This window comes from Pleurodeles waltl, chromosome 4_1 (genome assembly GCF_031143425.1).
Source record: "Pleurodeles waltl isolate 20211129_DDA chromosome 4_1, aPleWal1.hap1.20221129, whole genome shotgun sequence".
In the NCBI taxonomy this organism is placed as follows: domain Eukaryota; kingdom Metazoa; phylum Chordata; class Amphibia; order Caudata; family Salamandridae; genus Pleurodeles; species Pleurodeles waltl.
The window spans coordinates 129,377,041-129,392,613 of NC_090442.1; the positions used below are offsets into that span (position 1 = coordinate 129,377,041).

Consider the following 15,573-nt stretch of genomic DNA (forward strand, 5'->3'; position numbering starts at 1 on the left):
CAACAAGTGCTAGTTACAATACGTCCTTCACATGCCACATATCCAATAGCTCACCTACAAAGCGGAATTCCAGCCCTCCTCTATCCCTACTAATTCTAGGCCCTCCTCAAGAGCTGCAAATGGCTTCCCTCAATTAAAGTGTGCCATTTTCAACCCCACCTCGATGTGTAAATTCTTATTTGTTGCTCAGCTATTCTTCGGACACTTCCAATTCTAGATCTTACACCATGGCTCTCAATTCCAGCCCTTCTCTGCAGCTACTAAATAAAACCCTATCTTCATGTGTGTCATTTCCAGCTCCTCCTCCTTTTGTCCCTTATCAAACACCCTCACCAAGAGCCTGTAATTTAATCTCCTTCTCCGCACCCCCGCCCCCAGTTCCAACCCCTCATCCAGAGCTTCCAATTCCATCACATGTAAAAGTCCAGTTCCTGCAGCTATTCTGTGGGACCTAAATAGAGCCTCCTCTTTAGTTTATTCTATTTCCAGCCCCATCTCCACACGCCCCATTGTAATCTCATTTTCCAAAAATCAAATGCGTTGGTCATTTTATTTATGTTTTCCATCTCCTTGAGTACTATTATCTGCTCTTCAGTCAGGCATCATATATTCAGCTAGCTGCTCTACATATACAATTTTCACCTCCCAATCAACACAAGACAGTACCAGATTCAAACAGAGAAAGGTTCAACTATTTAGAATGCATTTTGATGGCAATCATTATAGGGAAGACCATACTACTACTTTCTCAATGATTTTGTTTCTGTATATTGTCCATATACTAATAATTTGTAAGAGTTTTTCAGTTATTAAAAGTACATTTCTTCCTGTCTGTTTGCACAAACAATAGTGTTACATTTCATGCTGATTAACTTTCAGCCCAAATGCAGCATTTTGTGGATTACGCTTATGGCCATGCTAATTTCAACTGTCTTCTTGTACACTGTCGTTTTCCAATGCCTCTCCATCACTTGCCCTTGCCCCCAAACTATGCATCATTTGCACAATTAGCAGTCATATTTTTGACTCCAGCTCCATAAATAGTTTTCCTGAGGCTCAAGTGGTTTGATTCAAAGCACGTGTGACTTGATTTGGTCCACGGGTTAGGGTTTACTGAATTCCACAGTCTGGGTCCCTGGCCTCCTGTGCTTCTTTCATTTGGAATTTCATTAATATTCATGTTTTCAGTTGTCAGTTTTGGCAGGTATCTTGCTCCTGTGCCCTAAAGGGCTATGTGTATATTGCAGAGAACACTGGGCTTGATCTTGCATCCACTAGGTGCCATGAAGCCTGTTCTATATATCCCCAATCCTTTGCTGTCTGCAAATTAGATCTCCTGGCAGTCCTAGCTAAATGATCTTGCAATAGTCCAGGCATGCAACCTCCACGGCTCTTGACTACACAACCTTCTGGTCAGTTTGGAGTAGAGGGAGAGTTTTATATTTTATGAAGTCAGTATTAAATGAATAATGCACGATCACTCAGGTTGCTAGTGACAACAGGGATTTACTACAAAACGGACGCGTTCTGGATGACTCAGTCAGCCAAAAGACATCAGTTTTGTAGTAAGTCCTTGTTGTCACTTGCAACCTGAGTGAGCATGCTTTATTCAATTAATACTGAGGACATTTACCGCGGGTGTGCTCTGCTGGCTGACGCCCCACAGGTAGCAGGCCAGTTTCTGGAGCAATAGTCACTTGGATTTATTATGGAGAGCAGCAAGATGATGCCCTTGAAGGCTGCATTGAATTGGTGAACTAAGGAGGCAGATTTTTGTTGATACCAGCAATCATTTGGATATGCCCCTGCTACTGCCAAAGGCCTATGCAGATTTTTAAAGTGCAGGCAGCAAAGGATGAGATATTCTGCATTTCATCAGACCTGATGAGAATTCAAGTGACTCAAACCACATATCCTGGCTCCAGCTGAAAACCAATGGCAAAGCAAAACAGATCCACTACAGTGCAAACCTGGACAACAAAGCTCAATCGAGAAGCCTGCGCAATGTCATGGTCCACAGCATTGTAAATTTAAGAGATATCAAGAAGAATGAGAGTGCGTTTCTTATTCTTATCCACGTAGTATAACGATTATTTGTTGAAAGTAGCCAAGACCAATTCAATACATCTACAGGCCTCAACCTGGATTGACAGGCATGATATATTATGTGTTATCTTCATAGGGTCACCTTAATGCTAGTTCGGTCTCTCCATGCTCTTCTTGCCATGTCTGATTGGTTGCTGATGTGCAGATATGAGAGGTAGGTAGGAATGGGAGGCAGAATAACCAAATATGAAAGAGAAGATCTGGACATGCCTAGCTTGAATGCTTGGTGGCCAGAGCCTGCAGCTCTAGCCAGACTATTTATTGGCAGGTGTCTGCACGTATGATGAGAAGGGTGCGTGACTGAAGGTTGACCTATGTGGGAGGAATGTGATGCTTTCAGTAAGGATCCAAGGGGTAAGTGTAGAGATGGACGATGAGTTGTATACCAATGAGTGTCATAAATATATACTCCCAGACGCATCCAATGTACCATACTCAAGGCATATATTCACTATTTCATAGGGCCTACTGTGCATGGTTTTGCCGACTAGTGATTTAGCAGCTTGTATTTATAAATGGCATTAGTAAGCAGTATTATAGTTGCTTTGACAGCTTACCAAACGACCTGGATTGGTCATTTGTTTGTTAAGTTCAACTGCAAGGTGGTTAGATTGACTTTGATGTAACCCCAATGGGGCTGACTGCACACTAGACCCTTTGTTTCTTTGTATAACTATGTGTCATTTGTATGCCTAGACTGCTGATAATGGGTAACTAAACAAATAACCATGGCAGGATCAAATGCGACCTGCAGATGCTTGTGGCTTCTAAGTGTGTGTGGAGTGCCTATGCAGTCACTGCCAATTGTAAGAGACCATGGTCAGCTAACTAGCATTCAGGTGGTTGACTGCAGTCAAGTTCCATAGTCTCTCTGGATGTTTATAATACTAGCAGAAGCCACAAGTGTGACAATATTTAAAGATAACAATCTGGCAGTTGCCAGTTAAGCTGCTTGCAGCAGGATTCAAATTCTGACAGCCTCAATGCAAACCCTTTCAGGGATGAGGATATATTAACAGTTCAAAGAGGAAGATTTATCAAGGTAGCTTGGCGGAGACTATAATTGCACCCAGTGTTCGTAACTCATCTATCAGGGGATCCGAGTGAGTGCGGATTGTCACAGGCTTAGCCAAAAGATAGAAGGCTCTAAGAATTTACTTGGAAGCTGATTTGTGTTGACGGATCTTGGACAATGCTTGAATATTGGATCGAGGTCAACAACTGTCATACCAGGTAACATTAGGTAAGCTGGAAATGTGGTTATTGTATGGTGTATGAGAAGCGTGTTCAGGATAAAAATAGGGCGGGCGAATGAGGGCATTTTGTTAGGCTTAAACCAAGAGTATAGTTACGTGTGCATTAAGGCAGCATGAAAGAACCGAATCAAGCTGGGGTAGGAGATCACGATTAAGTGGCTAAGTTAGTGGGAAAGGCCAGATTTTATAGCACATCAGATAGAAAAAATCTGATTACTTCTACTTAACTACCACTAATGAATTACATAATTTGACTTATTGTAGTGCACATTACTTTACTCCTCTGTTGAGTTTCTGGCTGCAGAGAAAATTAAAGGACACCCGCTTGGCAACTGGAAGACAATGTAGATCCAGTTTTAGCAGAGATATGGCAAGAGGCATACAAGTGTAATAATAGTCTAGGGAGTGGTCTGAAGCCTTTAGAGTCTGCTTAATAAACTTGCTGTTGCTCCGAAGTATAACCAATTACATAGTCCAGGCTGGATATAAATAGAACAATGGCAACCTAATAATGAGCTTGTGACCTACCTTTACAAGCTACTATTTCCACAGAGTATTCTGGGTAGTAGCTAGTAAGGAGGCAAAGCATTAAAGTAAGCTACCAGTTTGTTTACAAGACGTGATGGTTTTATAGTGAGCCACAGACACCTCTTTTGAGGAGGGCGGTATTGTTTGAAGATCTGGGGTTCATAAGCAATAACAAATTATTTAAAGCACACACATTAGGAGGGATCTCTAGACATTTTTGTGGTTTTCACCCATCTTTGATCACTGGGCTTTGGAAAGCTATGGTCTAACTGTCTAATCTGCACAGAGTTTTTGCAAAGTGCAACAATAACCTTTTGTAGGCGTTTATATTTTCCCTCATTTGGTATGCGGCCCTGTGAATGTGTCCAGATAAGAGTTTTGACTATCTTGGCAGTCTTAAAGTAGATCCTATTAAATTTTTTTACAACAGATTTTTCATCAGACATTAGTTTGTACCACCTATGGGTAGGTATGGTGCCGGTCTGACATTTTACCTGTAGGAAGCAAGCTAGGGAGCTGCTTTCAGAGGAGGATACACTGCTGTGACCCAACCCTAAAAGCCCCATGACTTCATTCTAGTCAAGACTTCCTGCAGTGTGTCAATGGCTCAAATATTCTTGCTAGGGCTGATTTTGGCTTCCAGTCCAGCTTTAGGTCTAAGCATTGGTGCTGTAATACTCTACAAACATCTAGAGCCCTTAAGAAGAGAGGAACTGAATACAACACTCACCAATTGCACCAGCTCCAAAGGTGTCATCGTTGAACTGATCGATCTCTTCATCTTCTTCTCCAAGCACCTGAAATGTTTCTTCTTCATCCAGGGGACAGTCCTCTAAGGACTATAAAACAAAAAAACACTTTAACCTCCTGTTAAAGGAACAGCAAATATTATTCAACAAAATAATTTCTTATCCTCTTAAAACAAATAAGGATCCAAAAACATCTTGCCTCTTGACAAAAAGAATGCCATTTACCATTTCTCAGGAGAAAGGTGCTTGTAACTTTCCATCCGCTCTCTAAAGATACAAGCACGACACATTCATCATCTACTACTAAAACATACTCCAGAAAAATGACACAACAGCCTCATTTATAGCTCAAAAGGAAAAGACCACTTTTAACCTTTTCCTTTGTAGAAAGGTCTGTTGATATTGAACTTTTCTACATTTAAATCAATTTATGTGCAATATTAGTAGAACCAAAAATTATTATTCTGAGGATGGCTATGTTTGAGCTGCTCATCCTCACTAAAGAGTTATTTAGTGAAGTGATTGAATGGATGAAAGAGGACAGAGGATAATACAGCAGATCAAGCTGCACAAAGGTGGCGGCCAAGCTGAGATCATGAGACCAGCACTGCAGGAGCACAAGAGATGAACAGCATTCAGTAGGACTGAATCGGCATATAAGCTGCTGCGCTCTCCTTCCTCCCCAAAACCCCAACCCCATGAGTCATACATGTGATGCTATAGGGACTGAGGGACATAAGAAGGATTTGTCCCACTGAGGGCAAAGGACAGTTATGGAACCTTATGCTTCTTTAGAATCTATATGCCTGAGGGTTAATGTTTTTACAAACTCATGCCCACCTCCTACCCTCCAAGCTGCTCATCCCTCTCAATGATTTTATTCTCTCCAATAAAAGGACTACAATACAGGTGGAAGAAAACAGTCCGCTGGTGCCATCATTGGGTGGCTACTTAGTTCCAGTCATCATGGGCAAAGAAAGTGTCAGAAGTACTCAACAGCACAGTATGTTTGTGTAAGGAAATGCCTCCTTGGCATGGTTGCCCCCTGACTTTTTGCCTTTGCTGATGCTATGTTTACAATTGAAAGTGTGCTGAGGCCTGCTAACCAGGCCCCAGCACCAGTGTTCTTTCCCTAACCTGTACTTTTGTGTCCACAATTGGCAGACCCTGGCATCCAGGTAAGTCCCTTGTAACTGGTACTTCTAGTACCAAGGGCACTGATGCCAACGAAGGTCTCTAAGGGCTGCAGCATGTCTTATGCCACCCTGGAGACCTCTCACTCAGCACAGACACACTGCTTGCCAGCTTGTGTGTGCTAGTGAGAACAAAACGAGTAAGTCGACATGGCACTCCCCTCAGGGTGCCATGCCAGCCTCTCACTGCCTATGCAGTATAGGTAAGACACCCCTCTAGCAGACCTTACAGCCCTAAGGCAGGGTGCACTATACCATAGGTGAGGGTACCAATGCATGAGCATGGTACCCCTACAGTGTCTAAACAAAACCTTAGACATTGTAAGTGCAGGGTAGCCATAAGAGTATATGGTCTGGGAGTCTGTCAAACACGAACTCCACAGCACCATAATGGCTACACTGAAAACTGGGAAGTTTGGTATCAAACTTCTCAGCACAATAAATGCACACTGATGCCAGTGTACATTTTATTGCAAAATACACCCCAGAGGGCACCTTAGAGGTGCCCCCTGAAACTTAACCGACTATCTGTGTAGGCTGACTAGTTCCAGCAGCCTGCCACACTAGAGACATGTTGCTGGCCCCATGGGGAGAGTGCCTTTGTCACTCTGAGGCCAGTAACAAAGCCTGCACTGGGTGGAGATGCTAACACCTCCCCCAGGCAGGAGCTGTAACACCTGGCGGTGAGCATCAAAGGCTCACCCCTTTGTCACAGCACCGCAGGACACTCCAGCTAGTGGAGTTGCCCGCCCCCTCCGGCCCCGGCCCCCACTTTTGGCGGCAAGGCCGGAGAAAATAATGAGAATAACAAGGAGGAGTCACTGGCCAGTCAGGACAGCCCCTAAGGTGTCCTGAGCTGAGGTGACTCTAACTTTTAGAAATCCTCCATCTTGCAGATGGAGGATTCCCCCAATAGGGTTAGGATTGTGACCCCCTCCCCTTGGGAGGAGGCACAAAGAGGGTGTACCCACCCTCAGGGCTAGTAGCCATTGGCTACTAACCCCCCAGACCTAAACACGCCCTTAAATTTAGTATTTAAGGGCTACCCTGAACCCTAGAAAATTAGATTCCTGCAAACTACAAGAAGGACTGCCTAGCTGAAAACCCCTGCAGAGGAAGACCAGAAGACGACAACTGCCTTGGCTCCAGAAACTCACCGGCCTGTCTCCTGCCTTCCAAAGATCCTGCTCCAGCGACGCCTTCCAAAGGGACCAGCGACCTCGACATCCTCTGAGGACTGCCCCTGCTTCGAAAAGACAAGAAACTCCCGAGGACAGCGGACCTGCTCCAAGAAAGGCTGCAACTTTGTTTCCAGCAGCTTTGAAAGAACCCTGCAAGCTCCCCGCAAGAAGCGTGAGACTTGCAACACTGCACCCGGCGACCCCGACTCGGCTGGTGGAGATCCAACACCTCAGGAGGGACCCCAGGACTACTCTGATACTGTGAGTACCAAAACCTGTCCCCCCTGAGCCCCCACAGCGCCGCCTGCAGAGGGAATCCCGAGGCTTCCCCTGACCGCGACTCTTTGAATCCAAAGTCCCGACGCCTGGGAGAGACCCTGCACCCGCAGCCCCCAGGACCTGAAGGACCGGACTTTCACTGGAGAAGTGACCCCCAGGAGTCCCTCTCCCCTACCCAAGTGGAGGTTTCCCCGAGGAATCCCCCCCTTGCCTGCCTGCAGCGCTGAAGAGATCCCGAGATCTCTCATAGACTAACATTGCGAACCCGACGCCTGTTCCTACACTGCACCCGGCCGCCCCCGCGCTGCTGAGGGTGAAATTTCTGTGTGGGCTTGTGTCCCCCCCGGTGCCCTACAAAACCCCCCTGGTCTGCCCTCCGAAGACGCGGGTACTTACCTGCAAGCAGACCGGAACCGGGGCACCCCCTTCTCTCCATTCTAGCCTGTGTGTTTTTGGGCACCACTTTGAACTCTGCACCTGACCGGCCCTGAGCTGCTGGTGTGGTGACTTTGGGGTTGCTCTGAACCCCCAACGGTGGGCTACCTTGGACCAAGAACTGAACCCTGTAAGTGTCTTACTTACCTGGTAAAACTAACAAAAACTTACCTCCCCCAGGAACTGTGAAAATTGCACTAAGTGTCCACTTTTAAAGTAGCTATTTGTCAATAACTTGAAAAGTATACCTGCAATTGAAATGATTCAAAGTTCCTAATGTACTTACCTGCAATACCTTTCAAACAAGATATTACATGTTAAATTTGAACCTGTGGTTCTTAAAATAAACTAAGAAAAGATATTTTTCTATAAAAAAAACCTATTGGCTGGATTTGTCTCTGAGTGTGTGTACCTCATTTATTGTCTATGTGTATGTACAACAAATGCTTAACACTACTCCTTGGATAAGCCTACTGCTCGACCACACTACCACAAAATAGAGCATTAGTATTATCTATTTTTACCACTATTTTACCTCTAAGGGGAAACCTTGGACTCTGTGCATGCTATTCCTTACTTTGAAATAGCACATACAGAGCCAACTTCCTACATTGGTGGATCAGCGGTGGGGTACAAGACTTTGCATTTGCTGGACTACTCAGCCAATACCTGATCACACGACAAATTCCAAAATTGTCATTAGAAATTGATTTTTGCAATTTGAAAAGTTTTCTAAATTCTTAAAAGACCTGCTAGGGCCTTGTGTTAGATCCTGTTTAGCATTTCTTTTAGAGTTTAAAAGTTTGTAAAAGTTTGAATTAGATTCTAGAACCAGTTGTAGATTCTTAAAAAGTATTCCAACTTTTAGAAGCAAAATGTCTAGCACAGATGTGACTGTGGTGGAACTCGACACCACACCTTACCTCCATCTTAAGATGAGGGAGCTAAGGTCACTCTGTAAAATAAAGAGAATAACAATGGGCCCCAAACCTACCAAAATACAGCTCCAGGAGCTTTTGGCAGAGTTTGAAAAGGCCAACCCCTCTGAGGGTGGCAACTCAGAGGAAGAGGATAGTGACTTGGAGGAAAATTCCCCCCTACCAGTCCTATCTAGGGAGAACAGGGTCTCTCAAACCCTGACTCCAAAAATAATAGTCAGAGATGCTGGTTCCCTCACAGGAGAGACCAACACCTCTGAAATCACTGAGGATAACCCCAGTGAAGAGGACATCCAGTTAGCCAGGATGGCCAAAAGATTGGCTTTGGAAAGACAGATCCTAGCCATAGAGAGGGAAAGACAAGAGATGGGCCTAGGACCCATCAATGGTGGCAGCAACATAAATAGGGTCAGAGATTCTCCTGACATGTTGAAAATCCCTAAAGGGATTGTAACTAAATATGAAGATGGTGATGACATCACCAAATGGTTCACAGCTTTTGAGAGGGCTTGTGTAACCAGAAAAGTGAACAGATCTCACTGGGGTGCTCTCCTTTGGGAAATGTTCACAGGAAAGTGTAGGGATAGACTCCTCACACTCTCTGGACAAGATGCAGAATCTTATGACCTCATGAAGGGTACCCTGATTGAGGGCTTTGGATTCTCCACTGAGGAGTATAGGATTAGATTCAGGGGGGCTCAAAAATCCTCGAGCCAGACCTGGGTTGACTTTGTAGACTACTCAGTGAAAACACTAGATGGTTGGATTCAAGGCAGTGGTGTAAGTAATTATGATGGGCTGTACAATTTATTTGTGAAAGAACACCTATTGAGTAATTGTTTCAATGATAAACTGCATCAGCATCTGGTAGACCTAGGACCAATTTCTCCCCAAGAATTGGGAAAGAAGGCGGACCATTGGGTCAAGACAAGGGTGTCCAAGACTTCAACAGGGGGTGACCAAAAGAAAGGGGTCACAAAGACTCCCCAGGGGAAGGGTGATGAGACAACCAAAACTAAAAATAGTAAAGAGTCTTCTACAGGCCCCCAAAAACCTGCACAGGAGGGTGGACCCAGAGCCTCTTCACAAAACAATGGGTACAAGGGTAAATACTTTGATCCCAAAAAGGCCTGGTGTCATAGCTGTAAACAGCATGGACACCAAACTGGAGACAAGGCCTGTCCCAAGAAAGGTTCCACTCCAAACTCCCATCCAGGTAACACTGGTATGGCTAGTCTCCAAGTGGGATCAACAGTGTGCCCAGAGCAAATCAGGGTCCACACTGAAGCTACTCTAGTTTCTGAGGGTGGGGTGGATTTAGCCACACTAGCTGTCTGGCCGCCTGACATGCAAAAATACAGACAGCAACTCTTAATTAATGGGACTAGAATAGAGGGCCTGAGGGATACAGGTGCCAGTGTCACCATGGTGACAGAGAAACTGGTTTCCCCTGGCCAATACCTGACTGGAAAAACTTACACAGTCACCAACGCTGACAATCAGAGAAAAGTACATCCCATGGCAATGGTTACTTTAGAATGGGGAGGGGTCAATGGCCTGAAACAGGTGGTGGTCTCCTCAAATATCCCAGTGGACTGTCTGCTTGGAAATGACCTGGAGTCCTCAGCATGGGCTGAGGTAGAACTAAAAACCCATGCAGCAATGCTGGGTATCCCTGAACTGGTGTGTGTGAAAACAAGAGCACAGTGCAAGGCACAGGGTGAACAAGTAGAGCTGGAGTCTGGAAGAATGGCCCAGCCTACCAAGAGGAAAGGAAAGTCAGTTGGGAAACCAACTGCAACACAGCAAAAGAAAGGGAACCTCTCTTCTCAGGAAGAAGTTCTGCCCTCTGAGGGAACTGAGCCTTTGGAGCTTGAACCTTATCAGGTTGAGCTCTTAGGCCCAGGGGGACCCTCAAGGGAGGAGCTGTGTAAGGGACAAGAAACCTGTCCCTCTCTTGAAGGCCTTAGGCAGCAAGCGGCTGAAGAGTCCAAGGGCAAGAAAAATGGAACACATAGGGTCTATTGGGAAGATGGACTCCTGTACACTGAGGCCAGAGACCCCAAACCTGGTGCCACTAGGAGAGTGGTAGTGCCTCAGCTGTTCAGAGAGTTCATCCTAACATTGGCCCATGACATTCCCCTTGCTGGACATTTGGGACAAACCAAGACGTGGGAGAGGCTAGTCAACCACTTCTACTGGCCCAATATGTCCAACATGGTTAAGGAGTTTTGCCTCTCCTGCCCCACCTGTCAGGCCAGTGGTAAGACAGGTGGGCATCCAAAGGCCCCCCTCATTCCACTTCCAGTGGTGGGGGTTCCCTTTGAAAGAGTGGGTGTGGACATAGTTGGTCCACTAGAGCCTCCCACAGCCTCAGGAAATATGTATATCCTGGTAGTAGTGGATCATGCTACCAGGTATCCTGAAGCTATTCCCCTTAGGTCGACTACTGCCCCTGCAGTAGCCAAGGCCCTCATTGGTATCTTTACCAGAGTGGGTTTCCCTAAGGAGGTGGTGTCTGACAGAGGTACCAACTTCATGTCAGCATACCTGAAACATATGTGGAATGAGTGTGGAGTGACTTATAAATTCACTACACCTTACCATCCACAAACTAATGGCTTAGTTGAGAGATTCAACAAGACATTAAAGGGCATGATCATGGGGCTCCCAGAAAAGCTCTAAAGGAGATGGGATGTCCTCTTGCCATGTCTGCTTTTCGCTTACAGAGAGGTGCCACAGAAGGGAGTAGGATTCTCACCCTTTGAACTTCTGTTTGGTCATCCTGTAAGGGGACCACTTGCTCTTGTTAAAGAAGGCTGGGAGAGACCTCTTCATGAGCCTAAACAAGACATAGTGGACTATGTACTTGGCCTTCGCTCTAGAATGGCAGAGTACATGGAAAAGGCAACCAAAAACCTTGAGGCCAGCCAACAGCTCCAGAAGTTTTGGTATGACCAAAAGGCTGCACTGGTTGAGTTCCAACCAGGGCAGAAAGTCTGGGTTCTGGAGCCTGTGGCTCCCAGGGCACTCCAGGACAAATGGAGTGGCCCTTACCCAGTGCTAGAAAGGAAGAGTCAGGTCACCTACCTGGTGGACCTGGGCACAAGCAGGAGCCCCAAGAGGGTGATCCATGTGAACCGCCTTAAGCTCTTCCATGACAGGGCTGATGTGAATCTGTTGATGGTAACAGATGAGGATCAGGAGGCAGAAAGTGAACCTCTCCCTGATCTTCTGTCATCAGACCCAAAAGATGGCACAGTAGATGGAGTGATCTACTCAGACACCCTCTCTGGCCAACAGCAAGCTGATTGTAGGAGAGTCCTACAACAGTTTCCTGAACTCTTCTCCTTAACCCCTGGTCAGACACACCTGTGTACCCATGATGTGGACACAGGAGACAGCATGCCTGTCAAAAACAAAATCTTTAGACAGTCTGACCATGTTAAGGAAAGCATCAAGGTGGAAGTCCACAAGATGCTGGAATTGGGAGTAATTGAGCGCTCTGACAGCCCCTGGGCTAGCCCAGTGGTCTTAGTCCCCAAACCTCACACCAAAGATGGAAAGAAAGAGATGAGGTTTTGTGTGGACTACAGAGGGCTCAATTCTGTCACCAAGACAGATGCTCATCCAATTCCTAGAGCTGATGAGCTCATAGACAAATTAGGTGCTGCCAAATTCTTAAGTACCTTTGACTTGACAGCAGGGTACTGGCAAATAAAAATGGCACCTGGAGCAAAAGAGAAAACAGTTTTCTCCACACCTGATGGGCATTATCAGTTTACTGTTATGCCCTTTGTTTTAAAGAATGCCCCTGCCACCTTCCAAAGGTTGGTGAATCAAGTCCTTGCTGGCTTGGAGTCCTTTAGCACAGCTTATCTTGATGATATTGCTGTCTTTAGCTCCACCTGGCAGGATCACCTGGTCCACCTGAAGAAGGTTTTGAAGGCTCTGCAATCTGCAGGCCTCTCTATCAAGGCATCCAAATGCCAGATAGGGCAGGGAACTGTGGTTTACTTGGGCCACCTTGTAGGTGGAGGCCAAGTTCAGCCACTCCAACCCAAGATCCAGACTATTCTGGACTGGGTAGCTTCAAAAACCCAGACTCAAGTCAGGGCATTCCTTGGCTTGACCGGGTATTACAGGAGGTTTGTGAAGGGATATGGATCCATTGTGACAGCCCTCACTGAACTCACCTCCAAGAAAATGCCCAAGAAAGTGAACTGGACTGTGGAATGCCAACAGGCCTTTGACACCCTGAAACAGGCAATGTGCTCAGCACCAGTTCTAAAAGCTCCAGATTATTCTAAGCAGTTCATTGTGCAGACTGATGCCTCTGAACATGGGATAGGGGCAGTTTTGTCCCAAACAAATGATGATGGCCTTGACCAGCCTGTTGCTTTCATTAGCAGGAGGTTACTCCCCAGGGAGCAGCGTTGGAGTGCCATTGAGAGGGAGGCCTTTGCTGTGGTTTGGTCCCTGAAGAAGCTGAGACCATACCTCTTTGGGACTCACTTCCTGGTTCAAACTGACCACAGACCTCTCAAATGGCTGATGCAAATGAAAGGTGAAAATCCTAAACTGTTGAGGTGGTCCATCTCCCTACAGGGAATGGACTTTATAGTGGAACACAGACCTGGGACTGCCCATGCCAATGCAGATGGCCTTTCCAGGTTCTTCCACTTAGAAAATGAAGACTCTCTTGGGAAAGGTTAGTCTCATCCTCTTTCGTTTGGGGGGGGGGTTGTGTAAGGAAATGCCTCCTTGGCATGGTTGCCCCCTGACTTTTTGCCTTTGCTGATGCTATGTTTACAATTGAAAGTGTGCTGAGGCCTGCTAACCAGGCCCCAGCACCAGTGTTCTTTCCCTAACCTGTACTTTTGTATCCACAATTGGCAGACCCTGGCATCCAGATAAGTCCCTTGTAACTGGTACTTCTAGTACCAAGGGCCCTGATGCCAAGGAAGGTCTCTAAGGGCTGCAGCATGTCTTATGCCACCCTGGAGACCTCTCACTCAGCACAGACACACTGCTTGCCAGCTTGTGTGTGCTAGTGAGGACAAAACGAGTAAGTCGACATGGCACTCCCCTCAGGGTGCCATGCCAGCCTCTCACTGCCTATGCAGTATAGGTAAGACACCCCTCTAGCAGACCTTACAGCCCTAAGGCAGGGTGCACTATACCATAGGTGAGGGTACCAATGCATGAGCATGGTACCCCTACAGTGTCTAAACAAAACCTTAGACATTGTAAGTGCAGGGTAGCCATAAGAGTATATGGTCTGGGAGTCTGTCAAACACGAACTCCACAGCACCATAATGGCTACACTGAAAACTGGGAAGTTTGGTATCAAACTTCTCAGCACAATAAATGCACACTGATGCCAGTGTACATTTTATTGCAAAATACACCCCAGAGGGCACCTTAGAGGTGCCCCCTGAAACTTAACCGACTATCTGTGTAGGCTGACTAGTTCCAGCAGCCTGCCACACTAGAGACATGTTGCTGGCCCCATGGGGAGAGTGCCTTTGTCACTCTGAGGCCAGTAACAAAGCCTGCACTGGGTGGAGATGCTAACACCTCCCCCAGGCAGGAGCTGTAACACCTGGCAGTGAGCCTCAAAGGCTCACCCCTTTGTCACAGCACCGCAGGACACTCCAGCTAGTGGAGTTGCCCGCCCCCTCCGGCCCCGGCCCCCACTTTTGGCGGCAAGGCCGGAGAAAATAATGAGAATAACAAGGAGGAGTCACTGGCCAGTCAGGACAGCCCCTAAGGTGTCCTGAGCTGAGGTGACTAACTTTTAGAAATCCTCCATCTTGCAGATGGAGGATTCCCCCAATAGGGTTAGGATTGTGACCCCCTCCCCTTGGGAGGAGGCACAAAGAGGGTGTACCCACCCTCAGGGCTAGTAGCCATTGGCTACTAACCCCCCAGACCTAAACACGCCCTTAAATTTAGTATTTAAGGGCTACCCTGAACCCTAGAAAATTAGATTCCTGCAAACTACAAGAAGAAGGACTGCCTAGCTGAAAACCCCTGCAGAGGAAGACCAGAAGACGACAACTGCCTTGGCTCCAGAAACTCACCGGCCTGTCTCCTGCCTTCCAAAGATCCTGCTCCAGCGACGCCTTCCAAAGGGACCAGCGACCTCGACATCCTCTGAGGACTGCCCCTGCTTCGAAAAGACAAGAAACTCCCGAGGACAGCGGACCTGCTCCAAGAAAGGCTGCAACTTTGTTTCCAGCAGCTTTGAAAGAACCCTGCAAGCTCCCCGCAAGAAGCGTGAGACTTGCAACACTGCACCCGGCGACCCCGACTCGGCTGGTGGAGATCCAACACCTCAGGAGGGACCCCAGGACTACTCTGATACTGTGAGTACCAAAACCTGTCCCCCCTGAGCCCCCACAGCGCCGCCTGCAGAGGGAATCCCGAGGCTTCCCCTGACCGCGACTCTTTGAATCCAAAGTCCCGACGCCTGGGAGAGACCCTGCACCCGCAGCCCCCAGGACCTGAAGGACCGGACTTTCACTGGAGAAGTGACCCCCAGGAGTCCCTCTCCCCTACCCAAGTGGAGGTTTCCCCGAGGAATCCCCCCCTTGCCTGCCTGCAGCGCTGAAGAGATCCCGAGATCTCTCATAGACTAACATTGCGAACCCGACGCCTGTTCCTACACTGAACCCGGCCGCCCCCGCGCTGCTGAGGGTGAAATTTCTGTGTGGGCTTGTGTCCCCCCCGGTGCCCTACAAAACCCCCCTGGTCTGCCCTCCGAAGACGCGGGTACTTACCTGCAAGCAGACCGGAACCGGGGCACCCCCTTCTCTCCATTCTAGCCTATGTGTTTTTGGGCACCACTTTGAACTCTGCACCTGACCGGCCCTGAGCTGCTGGTGTGGTGACTTTGGGGTTGC

The 15,573-nt window shown here is 47.2% G+C and overlaps 1 protein-coding gene across 1 annotated transcript in view; it reads right to left on the reverse strand.

Moving 5' to 3' along the window:
* The window catches only part of PATL1 (PAT1 homolog 1, processing body mRNA decay factor), a 260,927-nt gene that overhangs the window by 208,966 nt on the left and 36,388 nt on the right, over nucleotides 1-15,573 (reverse strand). Inside the window, exon 2 of the mRNA XM_069227876.1 lies at nucleotides 4,621-4,729. Within this exon, the coding sequence (XP_069083977.1) occupies nucleotides 4,621-4,729 (109 nt within the window). The remainder of the gene's footprint in view (nucleotides 1-4,620; nucleotides 4,730-15,573) is intronic.